Source organism: Aythya ferina (assembly GCF_964211825.1).
Source record: "Aythya ferina genome assembly, chromosome: 5".
NCBI lineage: Eukaryota > Metazoa > Chordata > Aves > Anseriformes > Anatidae > Aythya > Aythya ferina.
The window spans coordinates 6,123,137-6,144,122 of NC_140301.1; the positions used below are offsets into that span (position 1 = coordinate 6,123,137).

A 20,986-nucleotide genomic window follows, 5' to 3' on the forward strand; every position below is an offset into this window, starting at 1 on the left:
TACACTCTCCATAGAGAACAGTTTAATGATAATCAGATTGCACCTGATATAAATGCAAAGCATTTCCTCAAATAATTCAAAACCATTTATGCCACTTCTTAAAAAAAAAAAAAAAAAAAAAAAGCAGCTTCAGCTTCTTATTCATCTTTAGTATCCAGATCTCTCTTGAATATGTTCCCTTTAATTTAATTTGGACATAATATTAACATATGCTGAAAATATGAGCGTCTAAGTATCACTTATGTGATCCAGTCATTACAGAGTACTATTCAGAGAAAAAGGCTTAAAAATCCCTCCAGAATATGATACAAAAAAAATAAAAATAAAAAAAAAATCAGACTTTAGAGTATGATTCAACAGCTTTATGTTAAAACAAGGATAATTAGCAAAAATACAAAAGGGTATGGCAAGAAAGGGAAGACATATTTGATCAATTCAGCTAGCTAGCTTAATTTTCAACAGCCTTCTCAGACAGGAGCTCAGAGTCCAGTAAGCAAGGAATTTTTGTTTCCTTGCATGTTATTTTAACAGGAGACAATTCAGAATGCAGCATGTTGCCAGAACTGAACAACTGTTGTTTAGAGTTTATGTACTGATGTTCTATTCAGAGGTTTCTGAAACAAAACTTGAATCTGCATAGTCTGTAAAAGTAAGCCCCTTACAACAAGCACATATGCAAGCTAATAAAATTGAATATAGGCCAATTTACGTTCTCCTTGTGTCTTAGGTTTCATCTCCAAGGAACTCCAACACATCTGATTTTAAAACAAAACCCACCAACTTCTGAAGTTCATCAGCAAACTTACACAGAAATTTATCACTAAGGTATTTCATACTGGGCTATGGAGGAGGAAGGAGCTGGGAAAAGAAATCTGGCAGTCAGTTAGACTGGTGATTTGTGAGCTTTTTCAACAAGTCACCCACCTCTTAGCATACAGATTACGTCAAAACCCTCCTCCCTTCTTATTCAGAGTCACATGAATCACTTTCAGTTCCACTGATAATTGAATCAGATGCCTGTGGCAACTGTAGTACTTGCATTAATGGGAAAGATTAGGGACATCCATGACATATTGTTTTCTGTTGCAGTTCAGAAGCTGAGAAGAGGAATATGGCCAGCAGAGTTCAACCAGCCAGTTTATCGCAAACTACTAACAGCACACAGACTGTGATATTATATTTCAATACAGGAAAAATGTACACTATAGACTTTTTCCAGTCTCTCTGGAGTTGACAATATTTAGAAGAATACAGACTTCCCAAGTTTTGATTACTGTTTTGGGTCAGCAGAATTGGTGCTATGAGTCACAATATTTGCTATTGTATAGTGGTGAGTGAGAAGCCCACACAGTAAACAATTTTATTTTAGCATCTATCTATGGATATAATACAAATTTAATCTCTTGGCATCCTAGTGCTACCTGAAATACACACCCATCTGAATGTATGTACATTCACTCAGCATACTTGAGGAGGGAGAGGTGGCTGGAACATGATTTCTGGATCTGCAATTCCTGCCTTTCATCTGAAGGCAATTATGAAAGCAACAACAGGATTTTTCTGCTTGTCATTGTTCATTGTTGATTAAGTGAAAATGGCAGTCAATCTGAAAGAGCTAGCAGCATATAGTCTTCAATTAAGTACAGGCAAAGCTAGGTAAATTCACGCAGTCCTTAAAATCAAATAATTTTGACCAAATATTTATACTTTTATCAGGATAACTTTTCCCATTGCTGAAACTTCTCCTCCAGACAGTTAAGTTACTTAAGGAAGATATCCTTACAGAAGTCATGAGGTTCACCCTTAATATCATAAGCTTAATTAATACAGCATATGCTTGACTGCTTCATCTCTTGTTAGCACAGGTTATGTACAGTAGCCAGAACAAAAGAAACAAAAGCATAGCACTAATGTATATCTGTCTCAGGTCAGCCATCAGCTCAGAGCTGCACACACTTGAAAATTTAAGTCCAAAGCAAGCTACAAGAGTCATCACATTTCCATTCCATATGAAGGCATCTCTTTCAAAATGACAAGTCTTACCCTTCCAAAGTTTTCCTGACACATGAGATTTTCCATTTTGCTACACTTCATCTACTGCAGTTCAAAAAGCCCAGTTTCATAATGCTCTTGGAGAGCACGTGATATCATTTGTCATAAATATTAGCATTTATTTCTGTGATGAAACTCAGTAACTTGTGATTACACCTATATGCCCATGAACCAAAATGGGGGTTATGTAATTTTTATTCAGAATAGCATGTTCCAATTAAGGCCAGATGGAAGGAGGATAAAGCAACAGCACCACAGAGGAAATTGTATGTGAACCTCTTAACCCAAGCTCCTTAGGAGAACCAAAGAAACTCATGCTGAAGATGACGCACATTTAGCATTTGGAAGGTGGGGGGAGAGCCTTAGGTTCTTTAGCTTGCAACAGAAGTTTAACGGCAACAGATTCATGCTTAGGCCCTGTAAAAGAATCTGACATCAGCTACCTGCCAAATGCTTCCCACAGACTGACAGCCAGTCACAAGTAATGGTAATAGTGCCCTGCATATACACAAGAACTTTTCCATCTCCTTCTAGAAAGAGACTGCTTAGAGATGCACCTCCCCTGGCGTGTCCTGTGACCTCCTTAACTTGGCTTTGCGCCTCCCTAACAAGGTATCTTTGAACATTGGTGCTGTTACAAACTCTGCTACAAAAGGCATGAAACCAGGGTGGTACTCTGTGTGTCAGATACCATTCAGCTTTCCAGGCAGAATAAGCTCACCCAAACAGTTCTGAAATTGCCACCTTCATACGCCATAAAGTATAGCATAGCTGTACCCACTGCAGAGTTTTGTCTTTGATATCAGGCAAGATGTTATCAAGAAGTTCCTATTCACATTCCACACAGGTATTTACCTATATTTTATGTTTACATGTTCAGTAAAAACAAAAAAGGAGTGCATGCTCATCTGCATACCTATGTTTTTAGACTAGTGCCATACAGAAGCACTAACATAAATATCGTGCATACAATTTCCATTAAAAATACACACAGGTTAAAAATAGTTTTTTAAAGGTATAGTGAGATGTGCTCCTTACATGACATACAATTAAATCAATATTGTAATTAAAAACAAATAAACATACAAAAAAAACAGTATATTGTGAAAGATCTATTCTCATCCCACTCATGCATTTTTCAAAAACTGAGAAATAAATAGTTAAAACCTATAAAACCTACAAGCTGACAAAAATTAAGGGATTTTTCTAAGGTGATCAGACAGCTGCATAAACCTTGTTTTTCTTTTACAGGAAGACAAAAACAATCTCGTTATATTACGCAGTTAATTCATGTCCACATTCACGTTTATCACAAAATTAGGATTTTAATAGCACTGCTTTTCTTAAAAAACAAAAACAAAAACATATTTTAATAAGAGAAATGTGGGCAGGAAAAATATACCACCATTTTTATCCAAAACAAAGGCATCCCAAAAAGTCACTTACAATTACCTCAATGACGAATTAAGTGAAGAACCAGTGCAAATACATCTTAATTTTAAACTACAATGTCGTAAACAATGTATTCTCATTTTTTGCCATACACTGTCACGTAGGATATACTTTGTTGTGTTATAATCTCAGGAGAGCATAAGCACTTACTAGAATCTATTGCCATTTGTTCAAAGTTTGATTCTAGAGTTTCACTTTTAAAGACAAAGACAGCTGATTCTCCCCCCTCCCGCCCTCCTCCTGCATGCCTCCCCCTCCTGCATGAAGCGTCTCCAATTCATTTCTCATAAAGGAACTTACAATATTTTACGTCTGAGGCACCCAATGCATTTCCTTCTGCGAAACTCGGAATTCTGACTTAACTTTGCTAACATGCATTTACAAAGACAAAACAAAGCACAGCAAACCACTTACCCTCTTTAGCCACGTGAAGTGCTTGTAAATATCAATCTCACCATCCATGCTTTGGGCCCATCTCAGCAGTCACATTCCCAGGGTTAAAAGAAACTTTTGGAAACAAGCGCACTGCTTTGTTCTACAGGATATAGCTGTGACTTCTTCCCCTTTCAACCCCTCAGCTTCTAAAATCTTGAACGTGTATTCACATTTCAAGCTAAATCTACTGCCTCTGTCCCAGTCTTATCCCAAATGCTTCTCACAGATGTATATACAATGCACAACTGTATAAACTTCAGACTCTCCCCCAAACATCTGTTTTTTTTAAACAGCAGATCAGTTAGCAACGAGAACAACGTAACTCTAAAAACATCAAAAATATAACTTGCTAAATTATATTTAAAAAAGATCTTTCAAGAACAGTATAAATCTGCAGAAACTGTTCTTGTTTAATGTTGAACAACAAGCTAAGCTAAAATTATTAAGCTGTCACTGAGAAACTATTTTCAAGTAATGCTTTCCCTGGCTTTCTGTTTCAAGAGAGGCTGGAACTCATTACCAAAGACCCCCTATTTCCTGTCTCTGTTTTACTCCCTGTTTATCGTAACACGACTCAGACTTCTTAGTTTATTTCAAGGCCCAGACTAAAACTAAAAATAAGTTCTGCTCTTTGAATTACTTGCCTGTCCTCACAAAAAACATTATAAAAGAGAAGGAATTCAAGGACGATCCTGTGGATAAGTTAATTATTCCATAAACACTGCCAGAGAGGCAGTTTTCCATCTTAACAAAAAATGACGGTACCCTTCTAAGATTTTTATCTGCTGAAGCTGAAGTCTCATAGCACGGCAATGTTTCAAACTTGAGAACACCACGATAATAAATGCATATGCAAAGCAACACTCTGGCAAAACAGGGAAGTTTAAAAGTACTCCTTGTTACTGCGGTGTCCTCTAGTGCCTCCACGCAGTAGTTATGATTATGTTCTATTTTTTCCCAATCAACTCCTGTTTCCAACTTTGTTTGGTCTTAAACTGTACATCTGATTGTTCCATATATGAAGACAACAGATTAGACAATGCCTATTAAGACTAAAATGCAGCTGTCCCCACAGGATTTTGGTGATGATCTCAGAACATTTACTTAGCTCCACATTTTCCTCAGTTCCTACAGCCAAACACATTCTCTTGTTTAAGAAAAAGTACAAGAATTTGGAAGAGCCATTGTCAAAGCTGTCCATCATTCTAACGCTACATGCAAAGAACTCAAAGTCCGAAAATGTATAATGCCCCGAAAAACAGTTATTAAAAGGATCTGTCACACTTACCTATATATCCACTCTCCAAAGTGTGGAAGTTGCTACAAGTTATGTGGGGTTTTACTATTTCAGCCATTCATGATCCTTTTTACCTGATGCATATCTTTGCAGGATCTTCGAAGTCACAAGCAGGGATAGATATAAACCTAGACTACCAGCCTTCTTTAAGTGGCATATGGTAATAAACACATGAAGTCATATGACAGGAAAAATATGAAAAGACTTCAAAAAAATACCACTACAGGACTTCTAAAAGTGCTAATATAACTAAAATCACCAGTAAACATAAGAAGGTTAAAGAAATATGTTTCCAAAAGAGAAGCATGCCACAAGACAACATCTGCAGAAAACTCGGGTTGCTCTGTACATAGAACGTACTTATTCTACATTGGTTGTAGAAGTTTTTATACTATATTAATATTGACGAGATAAGCTCTTTCTTAAATAGTTCATGTCACCTGCCAAAAGCCTTAGTATATTGTCTGTTTTGCATTAAAAAAAAAAAAATTAAAAATGGTTAAGATGCTCTCAATATAGTACATTCTCTATCTGTGATAGAGTCTCTCATAGCTGACAAACTGAAGACTGAATGGGGGTTCTCTTGAAATTAAAACATAACTCCCTACAGATTAATTTTTTTTTTTCCCCTTCTAGAAAACTAGTTACCTGATTACAGAGAATAGCAAACACATCAAACTATCTCAGATCTCTGCATATCCCACAGCACCACCGCCAGAGTCTCAAATTCCTTATTTCATCCATTTCAAAACAGAGGCTGTAAGATTTATTTCAGGTTTATTTAAGGAAGGGGAGGAACGTACTCCCTTAAAATGTTCCAACATACAACACCTTTAAATGATTTTGTTTTTAATTAAAGAAATAAAAACTAAAAGAAAATTGTATTATTCCACTTTTTGGTGCCTCAGTGTAGCATCAGCAATTAGGTGAACATCAATTTCTCCTATTAAAAGCATTTTAAGTGACAAACATACCTTCTTTTTGCCTTGTCATTTGTCCTGGATTTCATGCAAAGACACTTGATTTTGTTACAGTCATTCTTCCTGATTAAAAGGTAAACGTGTTTGAATTTTCTGCATCTTATCAGCTATGAATGTTGACAACACACATTCCAGACAGTCACGTGTTCCACGTGTTCACTTTTAGCCTGTCACCTGCATGCTGAACTTTATGTTCTGCTTGAGCTTTGGCCTGGTAAAGTTTTAGGCACCAACTGAATGCAAATCGATTGCCTCAGATTCACTTAGAATATTTTCCCATTTCTCTGGAAAAACAATTTTTTTTCCTCTTCTGGGCAGTGTGAAAATATGGAAAATATGTTGCAATGTGAGGATTGCTTCATTGGGTTACTGCTGTGTTTAAAAAAAAAAAAAAAAAAAAAAAGTGCGAGAAGGAAATCGATGTTTATACATAGTTCTTCACTGAGCACTAATTCAATGGAGAACTGAAGCCAAACCAAAATAAAAAAATAAAAAATAATCCCCCCAGTATCACCAATATCCCCCAATACCACCATGCTCATATGACACCCCAAGGAGAGAGAATGATCTAGCTACTCACTCCCAGGAATTAACATTAAGCTTTTCCTTTATCCATCACTCTGGGCTCTTCACAATCCTAGTATTTGAACTGCCTTGGAAACAAAGGGATTAGGACCAGATTTTGTCCAGGAAAAAATTCCTCAAAATACTAATTCGTACACCTGTTATTCTCATACTGCAAAAAAAAAATGTGAGAACTTGAGAGTGAAAACAGACAGAAAAAAAATAATGAAAATAAACCTGCACAAGAGTACATGTGAAAAGAAATTCAGACCCTTTGTGAAAAAGGCAATCCTTTTTCAAGGATTTCCAAGGAATCCTGGAAATCCTTTTTACGTGGTGAGGAATGGCTTCAGAAATCTAGATGAGGCACTTCCTGAGTCTTAAGAGTCTTAATCATGATGAATTGATAATGCCTAAGGGCAAGAGGAAGATGAGAATGTTTCAAAAAAAAAAAAAAAAAAAAAAAAAAAAGCAAGCAACAAACTACTGCATTTTGTATATGAACATATTTGCTTTACTTGTGATAATTAAAAAAACACAATGAAATACCATATAAATACCAATAAAACACCACAACAAAAGAAAGCAAACTAACAACAACAACAACAAAAAAACACAACAACAACAACACACCATCCCAGGAAAGGCCAGGAATAATTTTAGACACATGAATAAATATTCCTCTGCCAGCATAAAATGCACTCAATACAAATGGTTTAAATTGGATTAAAATCTGTATTTTAGAAAAATAAATAAATCATAATTTAAGAACTTCTTTACAGAAAGGGTTGTGAGGCATTGGAACAGGCTGCCCAGGGAAGTGGTGGAGTCACCATCCCTGGAAGTCTTCAAAAGACGCTTAGATGTAGAGCTTAGGGAAATGGTTTAGTGGAGGGCTGTTAGCGTTAGGTTGGAGGTTGGACTCGATGACCTTGAGGTCTCTTCCAACCTAGAAAATTCTGTGATTCTGTGATAATAGATGGCCATTATTTCCAAGCCATTACTGTTGCGTATTTGGAGGAGAAGGGAGAGGGAAAAAAAATGTAATACTTCAAACAGGTGCAGACATCTTTGGAGTCATTCCCATCTGTGTGCTGTATGACATCACTTATCTTTTCTGGTTATTGCTCAAGTAATAACTAGCTGTCTTTCCTTGGCTTGCATAAAGACAGCATTACCGATACCTTGATGAAGTTGCTGTTTATTAGTTCACCCACAGACATTTGCACATTCTTGGCAGTTGCAAACATTTTTTGCCATATTCTGAAATACTTTTTCCAGCCCAAGCTCTAGCATAACTATAACTTTGCATGAAGAATGTGGATAGTAAGAAACCTGAGTACTACGTTTTGGCCTAAAAACTAGAAAATATTTTTTTACATAATAGGACAGTAAAATCACTGTGAACACTACTTGGCCTCTACCTCCCTAACAAATTGCTATAGTCAAGAAAGGGATACATTGGAACATAAAGAAAATATTTATAGAAAAGTAATCAAATTTTACCACACAACAATTACAATAATTGAAGTTTAGTTTTCAGCCTGAAAAGTTTCAATGCACTCCTGAAATTATTAAATTTCCAGTAAATCAGTATATGAAATATTTGAAGCAGGTTATTTACCAAATAACTGTACATGCATCAACATTACCAGGTAACATTTTGCCTCTTCCAGTATAACCTATATTTAAATTTCCCAGACCTTTACATTTCAGAATGGAAAAAAATCATTAATAAACCAAAGCGGAATAAGCTGCAAATAAACCCTTGCTATTCCTTATTCTTATTCCTTATTTTATATTTTATATTATAAATAAATAATATAAATAAATAATTGATTTATATTATTTATTTTATATTATGCCTTATTATTATCAATAGACAAATAACAGCTTAATTATTTTCTTCTTAAGCATTTCATTAATTCAGGAAAACAAAGCACATGCTTATCTACCTACACAACTGAGTAACATGCCATCATACTGTATGCTATTTTATATATGCAAAATCTAAAATAACTATAATTTGGTTTAATTCCTAGAAGATCATGAAACCTGAAAATGTTTAGTCATATATTAAATAAGTATAGTTAACTACTTGTACTACCATTATTAGCATACTATTCCAAAAAGAGCATGAAATACTTTTGTTGTGAAGTACATTAATGCTATCTTTGTCATTAATGACAATGCATCTCATTTGCAAAATGTAAACTTACTAAAACTTTGTGAAATCTGAATAAAGGTTACATACAGAAATACTTCAAGACTATGTCCTTCCTCTAACGTTCTAATACTTCCAAATCAATACAGTACTTTTTAAAAGAAAATTTTACCCCTAGGTTCTTTACATGGATATTACCTTATATCTTATCTGTTATCACAATTGTTTAGTTAAATAATTGTCTCTTACCAATCCTCTTAATTTTTTGATGGAAAGCATTTTCAGATGTTACCTCTAGCTACACTTAAAACATTAGGTACCTCATAGCATTTACATTTATATGTTAATATTTGTTAAATTAACGCAGTGTATCATATTTCAAATGATGAAAAACAATGCAGCTGGAAATTAAATGACAATGTAATATGAAATGTAAAACATTCGCCATCCATAACGTTAGACACAAAAGAAAAGGCAAACACGATACTCAGCTGCTTAGTGCAAAGGCCCTGAAGTCAGCAGCCAAAGGAGTCCTAGACAAATGGAGTTCTAGATAATATGAATAAATCACATTCATCCTTTTGAAGGCTAATATGCAATCTCTGTACACAATCATGACTTCCAACAGAGTAGATCTCTAATCCCTCTGACAATATCAACGTATGCATAGCTCACATAGGTGATGATTGCCCCCAGGGGCTGAACTTCATAATATGTCATTAGGCTACCTTGAAATCTTGGAAAACTTAACATATAAAAATAACAGGAATACCACCTTTCTTCCATGAGCACTCTAAGCCTATGGCCATAACACTGTTTAATCACTTCAATCAAAAGTTGGCTTTGTTCAGTATTCTTGGTCATTACACGGGTGCAAGAAATTGCAGAAAACTAACCCCACCATGTCATTTTAAGAAATTGACCTAAACCAGCCCCACTGACTACAAAGCTATTTTAATCTTAATTTAGTTTGTGCAGCGAAAACTTTCCTACCTCTGCTAAACATCTACTATGGAGAGCAGTCACTCTTAGAGAGCATGAGGCTGGCTCACAGACAACGATGGAATGTTAAAAATATATATATAAAAAACATCATCCTGGTTTAGATAAATTCCATGCGAGCCATGTGCACCCCCCTTTCCACTGGCTCCAAGGCATTCTCTAGTATGCATAAATAGCTGCACATATGAAGGACACTGCTGCTTCCCGAGTGCTGTGAATTTCTATAACATGCTTTGGGAACTCTAAGAGGACAATATCTTCCAGTTCAGGGCTTCCTTGCGTCATCAAGTGATTGAAAAAGAGCTGGAGCACAGCAGAGGACTGGGTCATTCAAATTATGACTTGGACTACTGCTCAGAAGGCATAACCATCCAATATTTCAAGCTGGCAAAAATAAATATGAATGTATACAGAATGATGGCTTTTCTACACTGTCCCAAGTAGGCTTTGCTGGTACATTTTCAATTTAACATGTGCTAATACCACTCGGTAATGGGAAGATTCAGTTATATATAGCTCCATCATGCCTCTCAACAGATGAGTCCTGCAGTCAAATCTACCAGGAGATAAATGTACTGGCTTTAACTGGCATTGCTCAGAACATATTCTCTTCCCACTCAGCTGTTACTGAGAAGTTCTACTGATGCATACATTTAATACTTCTGTTTTTAGCAGCAATATCTTACATTCCAATTATATATTTATACAGCGCTTTTAAGGACTTCTTGTAACCACAATGGTTTGCAAGCAAGTATGATTTATTTTTTTTTTAAACTAGCAGAGGATGTTACTATTATATCCCATCTTTATAAAAGCATTTGTGTGCCCTGTTTTGCAGTCATTTTCCACCTCCGTTCTGGGCAGATAACGCTAAAATGAGTCCTAGACAGAAGTGAAGAGACTAGTGATTATGTTTCAGCAGAGCACTTTAACACATGCCTAAAATGTGTTTTTACACCATAAATTACACTAAGCCAGAATTATGAACTAGGATTCACTATTTTAATCTAAGTCCCTGTGAACACACTGGAGGAAAGACATCCCTGATTTTAACAGACAGTGGAAACAATCTCTTCTGAATCTTAATCATGAATAAAGGGCAATCAAGTCTAAGAAATTTATCCTACTCCTGCAAACAAGTCTGTTTTTATCACAGCAAAAACACAGCATGAAATGAGACAAAGCACAGCGTGTATCTTAAGGCAAATGACATCATTTCGTCAAATTACTTCATGTTCCTCTACTACTACATCCTATCTTTTCCTCTTCCTGCTTCCTCAAATTTAGAACATTTAGAAAGATTTTCGGAATTAAGCTTCTGAGAAAAAACAAACAAACAAACAAACAAAAACATAAGCAGGGGAATACTAATGAGTTTTCAAGAACCAGCATTTTAAGGGTCAGTATAAAAAGCTACACAGTGAAGCAGCTTAAATTGAATATAAACATTCCATTGGAAGGAAGATCATGCTTTGCAATCATGGAAATGAGGCTTTCACTCATGTTTAAAATTATTTTAGGACTGCTGTAAGAACATTATGGTTCATCTTTACTCATAAATGGGTTCAAGAAAGATGTAGAAATAAATACAAGAATTAACAGCATAGACGTTCATCTAGAGTTCTGAAATGGAACTGTCTATAAATATATTCTTTCTTAGCTCACCAAGTCAGTCAGTTGTCAGTCAGTTGTTACTGCAGCAATTAATTTTTAATGTTGAAATTACTACCTGCTTTGTGATATGTCATGTGGTACTGTAGTACTAAAATATTTAACAAGAAGTAGTGAAACCACACAGAAAATTGTTCTATACAAAGTTTCCATTATAGTCCTTTCAAGTCTCCATGATTATCTTTTTGTGTCTTTTTTCCTCAGTTTTCAAGACCAAAAAAATTACCAACGTATAGACACAAAGTTCTTGAGCAGTTAAAAGTGTACTATTAATGATGCTTTATTCTATTTTTGCTTTGTTAAAAGATTCATGCTTTTCTAAAGTTACAGAAACTGTTATATCCTCATTCCATTATGTGTAGTAATAGTCTATCTAACTTCAGTGCTAACTTTGTCATACCTACTTCATCTATCTCAAATCAGTTGCAGTGAGGTTACTGTGCCCAGCTATGCTGTAAACTTAAATATCTGATGTTGACAGGTACCAGACCACAGAAACTCAAAAAAGAGCCTTAGCCAAAAGTATACATTTAGTTCCACAAATGATGTGTGCTTCTTCCTCTTTCGTAAGGGTTTGTAGATGATAAGCACAAAATCTAACTCCAGCTGAAACACTAAATCACTATCAAAAGTTCCATTAAAAAAAAAAAAAAAAATAGATGCTCTCAAAAGAGGAAGTAAGCAAGGTAGCATCAGGCAGGAAATACAAAGTGTGAAGTTTTCACACCTGAGGCAGATCTGAATTTTCCCAAACCTTTGGTATTTACACCTATAGCAGACAGACCAAAACATGTAACAGAATTGTTTAAGAACTAGCAACCAAATCCCAAACACAACTTGGTGATATTTCCTGTCTGATAAAGGTACCAAACTACAGCACTAAGGGAAGGTAAGACCTTAGTCAGACCACCGATAGTGTTTGTAATCATCACAGGAACTTCCTGACTGATCAGCAATAAGCCTGTGTGTCTCAAATTTGAGGGAAAGGCTAAACTCCACAGCCTTATTTATTTAAACGTTAGGTGTAGTTCAGCACACTAAGTGGCAATTATGAAAGCTGCAAAGATACTGGAAATATAAGGCCAAGTAGCATTTTTCTGCAGAAAGTATTTGTTCCTTTCTTGTACAATTGAGCTAGATGGTAGTTCTCAGGTAATACCCAAACAAAAAAACAATACTAAGAAGGTTCATTCATTTGCTGTCTTACTTGTAATACCCACCGCTGCTGAGCGTCACAAACAGACCCAGTAGACAGCTATGCTCTGTGTCAGAGAGCTTTCAGAGCTGAATTAGGTTTTGATGATTGCTCATGATGAAGGAGCACACAAAAATATTTGGGTTTTCCATTTCATACTTCTGCTTAAACCAAAATGCTAGCTAGCAAATGCACCTGTTTGACACTATTCAGACAGAGCTAATCTTGAACCCCGACTTCCCTTTCTGCAGCTTCCCAGAAAAGCCAATAGAGGGCAGTAGTTTCAGTTACTGGCAAAAAGGAGCCGTATTTCCAATATATGACTTGAAGGTGGAAGGTTTGCAACCAGTATTTTTGTAAAAATTATGCTTTGATTCAGTTCCTTTATCCTTTTTTTTTTTTTTTTTTTTTTTTTTTTTTTCCTATTTTCTCTTATTTGCAGATAAAGTACTACATGCTACGTTCTCTCAATAACAACTCTACTTCAGGATAAGAGAAGAGTTCTGTCCACACAACAAATTCTGAAAATTTTAAAAGCTTACATTAATAAGCCCTTTACAGAAAAATTAATGTTCTTTCAACCAGAGAATCATAGATTCATAAAAGATCCCGAGTTGGAAGGGACCCTCAAGGATCACTGAGTCCAGCCCTGGCTCTACACGGGATCACCCAAAAATCAGACCCTATGTCTGAGAGCATTGCCCAAATGCTTCTTGAACTCTGTCAGGCTTGATGCTGTGACCACTGCTCTGGGGAACTTGTTCCAGTGCCCAGCAACCCTCTCAGTGAAGAGTTTTTCCTGATGTCCAACCTGAGCTTCTCCTGAATTATATAGTAATGAAAACACTAAAAAGCTAACCATGTTATCTCTCTGCAAAAAGCTGATGCAAGACATAAAAAAGCAGCCAGAAATGCTATCATACTCTTTCTGCTAATAGACCCACATATTTTTAATTAAGCGGATTATTTTGATTTGTTTGGTGATTATTTTAGAAAAGTTCTGTGATGATTTTAGGTAGCTCCCTCCCCAGTCACAAAGACATAGATGTACTTTAAGATGAAGTTTTACAGACACAAACTCATTCTGTCTTTTTAACTAAAAGTCAGCTAGTAAAACACAAATTCAGTTTGTTCACCATAAGGCACATGTTCTTGTTTGTATATTTGATTGTGCATTGCAGCTGCAAGCATTTTTAATACAATTTCTAAACATGCTTTTAAGTGAAGAAGGACCATAAAATGACACATTCTTTCCTTGAAAGGAGGATGTTTATTGCTTTTAAAATTGATGTCAGATTGTTATTTGTATCTTTGGTGTCTAAAGTATTCCCAGTGAAGGTAAAATGAGAATATTTTTGGCCTCCCCTATTCCCATATAATGTTGGGATCAATGCAATTACTGTGTTATCCAAAATCAGTGGCTTATTCACTACATGTTACAGCAGCCACCAGTATGAGCTTCTAAAGAAGGTGCATGGACCCCCAAAAAATAAACACATGTGGAACCACCCACAAAAGAAAATCCCCTTCCAACCTAACCCATAAAAGCTCTTAAAAAATCTATATCTCTAAAATGAAGGCTAATAATTCACTACAAAGAGAATGCTTGGAAGAGACAGTTGCAAATTTTGTTTGAGAGCCTCTGGCATATTCTATATAATAGATGTCTGTTTTCTGGTGGGGTTTTTAGTTTATTTTTATTTTTATTATTATTAGTAGTATTTTTTTCCGATGTGGGGTGCTTGTATCATCCACACTTGGAAAAATACCCTGTGTAAGACAACTGTTAAGATAGGTATGTGAGTGTAAACAGTGAGCGCAACACCCAAAACCGTCTAAACATGTGTTTGCTCAAAACTGCTCACATTAAAGAGGAGATGGCCATCAGCTGAAATTGACAATAATAAGGGAATTACATACCGTCTTTTTGAAATGAGGGAGTCAGTTCAAAAAAAGAAGTAAAAAAGAAGTGTGAAAAATACAAGGACAAAGGGTATAAGAATAACAAAGCAACTGGCAGCATCAAACCAGGTTCTGACTGAAGTCACCCCAGCAGCACAGCAACATCTCTATGTCTGCCAAGGCACCTCCCGGTTGGAGGCTGGGTATTCTGACACTTAGCAGTTGCAACAACTGAGGACCCATGTGCATGACCTCATTGGTGCTTGCTGACCAGTGCATGGGTTATGGGGTACTTCTTGGGCTTTTTTCACACATAAAAGCTAAAGCACCCACATGTCCAATAGGTGATATGTTTTAACAGGGAAACCCAGCATGTAACCGACACTGCCTGTGAGAACAGAAATATGTGCATGTACTTGTGAATTTGTGTGTGCATGTGTACGTGATTAATTTTTTTTTAATTAGTTACAGAACTCAACGTATAAATCTGAAGCTGTCCTTAACATTTCGTTACTATCTAGTATTCCAGTTTATTTGTTGTATTGCGGATGTTGATCCTAAGTATATAGTTCATTGAATTCTAGTTACCACGTCTTTAATAAATCAACAAACTCCTTCAATCCCGATTTATTTAAACTATGTGGATTGGGCTTTTTTTTTTTTTTTTTTTGGTGACACTCCAACATTTCATAAACAGTACTGATTATGAATTTTGAACCCTCCCATGTGAATGGGTTCACTGAGCTAAAGAGTTCTCATTCTCTATAGCTTACTGTGTTGACTATTCTTTTTCACATATCACTTACTACATTTCACAGCTCTGAGTTATTAGCAAGGATTTTTTGGAATGGGAATTAACTTTGAAATTAAAAAACAAAATTCATTTCAATGAACTGAACTGAATTTTATCAGAGTTCTTCTTAATTTCCAGTCTAAACTACTGCTTGTCAATGGAAAAAGCTCTTACATATCTGAAGTCCATGGAAGTTGTGTGCATGATTACAAATGGTTTGGATTTTTAAAATATATAAAAGAGGACTAATTTACACTCGAAGCTGGAGATAAAAATTCACAGATTAATAGTAATTTTGTATTAAATGTTGCTGCTACTATGCATACAAATGCATATACATGTAAATGTCTTTAGAATAAGTGCAGATTTTGTCAATACAGAACAGCTCACAATATTTTAAGAGCACAGTCATCTCAACACACTGCACTAGAGATACACCATACCATCAATTTTCCCATTCTTTGTTGGTTCTGAATCCAGACTGCACAACTGCTTTATCATACATGTACGAATACTACTTTTGATGTGCTAGACAACACTTTAAGGACATCAATAAATTGCAAGTCTCTGAGGGAACTGAGGTTTTTGTCTTGGCAACTTTCCCATGAAAACGAAGAAATACACTTATACAGAATAATAAAGTTGCCAAAATATCAAGTGTTACCTACTTCACAGAACTGAAAAGCTAACTTAATATTTCTGCAACAAAGGAGCCAAAAGCCAGGCCACCAGATTCAAACTCTTCAACCCAGAGGTTCAGGACCAACTGCGGTGTGAGCAGTTAAAATGTATATTAAAAATGTATCTTTCATGCACTAAAATTATATTTTACTGATTGCAAAGCTTTGAAAAGGCATAAACATTTTTGCAAAGGCAGGAATGTAGTAGGAGCTGGTCTGAGGATCTGGACTCCAAATCTAATAGCGTACATGTAAATCCAAACATTTAAACATTTGCTTCCACCTCTCTCACTTTCAAATCTGGTAACAAATTCTCATTCCTTTCTTTCATATAGTCTGAAACAGGATTTTCCAGCCACAGACCTGCACTGTGTAGGTAGTGTCAACAAACCAGTTGACAAGTCCAAAAAGAAACTACCAGTCCAACAAGATTAGCTTAGTAATAGGCATAAGGTACGTATAGCAGATGGTAAACACTGAACCAAAAACTAGAGTCACAATTGTGTAAGAGAAACATGCAGTGACAAAGCCAGAAGAAAATCCATTCATCTAGAATTAAGAAAGTGATAGGTAGCTTCTTGTCTTTAGGAAACTACCATTCACTTGCAATAGCAGGCTTGGTGAGGAGTATTTCAGTTGGCCCTGCTAGCTTCCCTGACTTTATGTCCAATGGGTCTCTCCTTGTATGGTCTATCTGAAGATCTGCTCCTTACATGGATAACCTTAAATCTTTTCCAATATAGCCAAGTGTTTATTCCCTGTCTATCCCAATATAAATGTCTCAAAAACAGAAGCTAATGCTTTCTACGTTTACTACCACTGCCTGGTGTACAAGGTACTTTGGAGATTTAAAACACCAATAGCTAAAGGCAATGGAAATGTAGTAAGGAAATGATAGGAGAATCATCCATATTTTTCCTACTTCTCCTTTCATCAAACAATGTCATCTATTCCAAATTGGTGGTTTAAAAATGAAAAAAATTGTATAAAATATACTTGTGTTCTACCTCCAGCAAAGGATGAACAAAACCCAAATAAAACCAAAAAAACTTTTCTAAAACTTTGTCTTTACTGTCTTTTCTCTTGCCCACACAAAATAAGGTCCTCTATCACCTTCTTATACTCCCACCTCTGCATTGCTTTAGTAACCATCTCAAAAAGCAGTAATACCCTCAAGCTTTCTATGACTGCTTACCATCCACTGCAGTTCTCTTAAAATGTGGATTTCACTCATTATACAAATAACTGAAGTATCAAAATACTTGATCTAATGCTGTTTCAAACAAAATCAAAAAGCTGTAAATAACTACTCACCAGATTCTCTTCAAACCACTCTCTTATACACACTGCTGTGGCCCCTGGAATTTGATTTCGCAATGCTTCTTTCTCTTGTGGATCCTCTAACATTTCTAACGCCATCTTTAGATCTTCCAAGAGATGTAAAATTTGAAATGTGCCCAAGTATACTGACGGAGCAGGTGACACAATATCGTAAGCACCATTAGCATACTCTGCAGCTGACTTTGTTCCTAAACCAAGAGAAAAAAGGAGAGTCTGATTTTAAAGAAGTGACAAATGTATAGCTAGTACACACTACAACATTTACACTTCAAATGCTGGTAATTATCAATATTTCCATTAATGTTTAGAAATACTCAAGATAGTCACTAGATAAATAAAGAGCACTTGAGAGGTATGTAAAATCATATTTTAAAATGAATTGCAACCTAGACAGCCTTTGCAATGTCTGTTAAATTACAAACTCCAAAACCTTACTACAAATCACCTGTAGTTTTCTATGGTTGCCATGAGATGTCACTACCTTCTCAGCTACACTAAAATCTCCACACAGAGCAGTGCTTCGCAAGCAACACAAGTCAAGATTCACATAGCCCTTTTACAAGAAATTTAAATGAAAATAGACTGTATTATCAGAAGTGGAAAAACATGTAACCTTTGGTAGGTTTAAAACACTTTCCACAGAGAACAAACCCAAAGAAGTTAGCAACAAAAATGCTTGACCAAGCTTTACTAGCTTTCCAAATCATAAAAAAACTCTAAAACACAGATACCCCCTGCCATACCTTCAGCAGCAACATTCTTTTCTCCAGAGCAATAAGAACAGCAAACATATCTCAATAAATATATATTTATTTTATATTTCTAAAGTAATTCTATAAATAACTTCTAATATCTTTTGTGTGTGTGTGTGCCTGCTTCAGTATCTGCTTCAATTCAGTTCTCTTTAATATCTTTATTGATGATCTGGACGAGTGCATCGAGTGCACCCTCAGTAAGTTCGCAGATGACACCAAGTTAGGTGCGTGTGTCGACCTGCTCGAGGGTAGGAAGGCTCTGCAGGAGGATCTGGATAGGCTGCACCGATGGGCTGAGGTCAACTGCATGAAGTTCAACAAGGCCAAGTGCCGGGTCCTGCACCTGGGGCACAACAACCCCAAGCAGAGCTACAGGCTGGGAGATGAGTGGTTGGAGAGCTGCCTGGCAGAGAAGGACCTGGGAGTGATGGTTGATAGTCGGCTGAATATGAGCCAGCAGTGTGCTCAGGTGGCCAAGAAGGCCAACAGCATCCTGGCTTGCATAAGAAACAGTGTGGCCAGCAGGGCTAGGGAGGTGATCGTCCCCCTGTACTTGGCTCTGGTGAGGCTGCACCTCGAGTACTGTGTTCAGTTTTGGGCCCCTCGCTACAAGAAGGACATGGAGGTGCTCGAGCGAGTCCAGAGGGCAACGAAGCTGGTGAGGGGTCTTAGGAGGAGCAGCTGAGTGAGCTGGGATTGTTCAGCCTGGAGAAAAGGAGGCTCAGCGGTGACTTTATTGCTCTCTACAGGTACCTCAAGGGAGGCTGTAGCGAGATGGGTGTTGGTCTATCCTCCCATATGCCTGGTGACAGGACGAGGGGGAATGGGCTAAAGTTGTGCCAGGGAAGGTTTAGGTTGGATATTAGGAAGAACTTCTTTACCGAAAGGGTTTTGAGGCATTGGAACGGGCTGCCCAGGGAAGTGGTTGAGTCACCATCCCTGGAGGTCTTTAGAAGACGTTTAGATGTAGAGCTCAGTGATATGGTTTAGTGGAGGACTGGTTAGTGTTAGGTCAGAGGTTGGACTAGGTGATCTTTGAGGTCTCTTCCAACCTAGATGATTCTGTGATTCTGTAATGGGCTGTCTTTGTTCTAATCCGCATTTCAGACCTTTGATTTAATTTAACATTTGTTTAACAGCCAGTCAGATGGAAAACTTCTCTTTACCTTACTTTTTACTTTTTTTTTTTTTTTTTTTTTTTTTGTTATTTACACTTCATTGCCTTGTGTACATAATAGATTGTACTCACGTATGTCTTCATTCCTGTTCTCTTTGGCATAGGCAATCCCATTTTTCCCCTTATTTGACTTCATGGGAGATTTTCTAGGCTTTTGATCATTCTTACTCTCTTCCCCTAATTCTTCCATTTTATAATATGCTTTACAGATGTATATTGGATCCACAAAGCATATAGTATTCATTAGAACACTCCGTCATTGATCCATACAAGGTGACTATAATAATCTCTATACTATTGTTAGTTTAATCCTCTGTTTAGCATCACTTACATCTTAGACTGTAGTTATGAAAGGAACTGAAGTCTTCACTGAGCTTTGAATTTTTTTTGCTAAGTTCTTTTCTTTTGAGCTGACGTATTTAATTTGAAACCCAGATGTACAACTAATTCAAGTTTCCCTCTTCATCACACGTTATTTTGCATTAATCAGTGTTAGCTTGGCTGTTATGGTTATTTATTTACTCTGATTCTGACAATACAGGCTGTTTGAACCCAATGAACTTAATGGTATTTACATAGAGCCTGACATATTATTTTCGGAATATAACTCTCAAACTCATTAACACTCCAGGTCCTAGTACACTTGAATATACCTACATTAGCTTTTAGCCAAAATGCTAATTGATCATTTAATCCCAATATTGTTTGCCATTTCAGTCAGTTTTCAATCCAAGAGAATATTTTATCTGTCATTTTGTGAACACTTAACTTTACAAAAAGCTTTAGGAAAAAACTCTAAATAGTATTAACCAGATGTTCTTCTTCAACCACTGCTTTAATTGATCTGATAGAATTCTTCATGTCATTAACTATGCAGAAGAGTGTGTGGTTTTAATTCTACTATATCATTTCTATATTGTTTGTGCAAAACAATCCCTGGAAGTTTCTGAAATTTTGCAAGGCTCAGTAATAGGGAATGCTTTGTAGGTTGTTTGGTTTGTTTGTTTTAAAACAATACACTTGTTTTCACATACTGTAAGCTATTTCCAAACCCAGATTATCCCATTTAATTCTGTTCACTTGTGTTGCTTATGAGTTTAATACCTCAGTTGCGAGATCTCATCTTAGGTTCCATCTGTGACCATGTCCAAGATAAAGTTTCTTCAATATCCAGTGCTACAAAAGACAGTTTCACCTCTTAAATCAATCTAGTCTTCCTGATTTTTTTTTCCCTTTTGAGGAAAGGATCAATTACCTATTTTGCTGGATTTGAGTATTCTAGCCACTTGAAGATACTTGTTCATTTCTATACTCTCAGCTATCTATGGAAGCTTAGTATTTCCTGTTTATGTACTTTCACAGAATCACAGAATTTCTAGGTTGGAAGAGACCTCAAGATCATCGAGTCCAACCTCTGACCTAACACTAACAGTCCCCACTAAACCATATCCCTAAGCTCTACATCTAAACGTCTTTTAAAGACTTCCAGGGATGGTGACTCCACCACTTCCCTGGGCAGCCTGTTC

The 20,986-nt window shown here is 36.3% G+C and overlaps 1 protein-coding gene across 13 annotated transcripts in view; it reads right to left on the reverse strand.

The window, feature by feature from the left end:
- Positions 1-20,986, reverse strand: part of PPFIBP2 (PPFIA binding protein 2) — a 115,278-nt gene that overhangs the window by 51,678 nt on the left and 42,614 nt on the right. For 10 of the 13 annotated variants that reach the window (XM_084521951.1, XM_084521953.1, XM_084521952.1 and 7 more), the window contains one exon: positions 17,502-17,716. In XM_084521951.1, the coding sequence (XP_084378077.1) occupies positions 17,502-17,716 (215 nt within the window). Of the gene's footprint in view, positions 1-3,918; positions 4,727-17,501; positions 17,717-20,986 lie in introns of those variants that run through there. The other 3 variants (XM_084521944.1, XM_084521943.1, XM_084521945.1) reach the window with 3 other exon arrangements.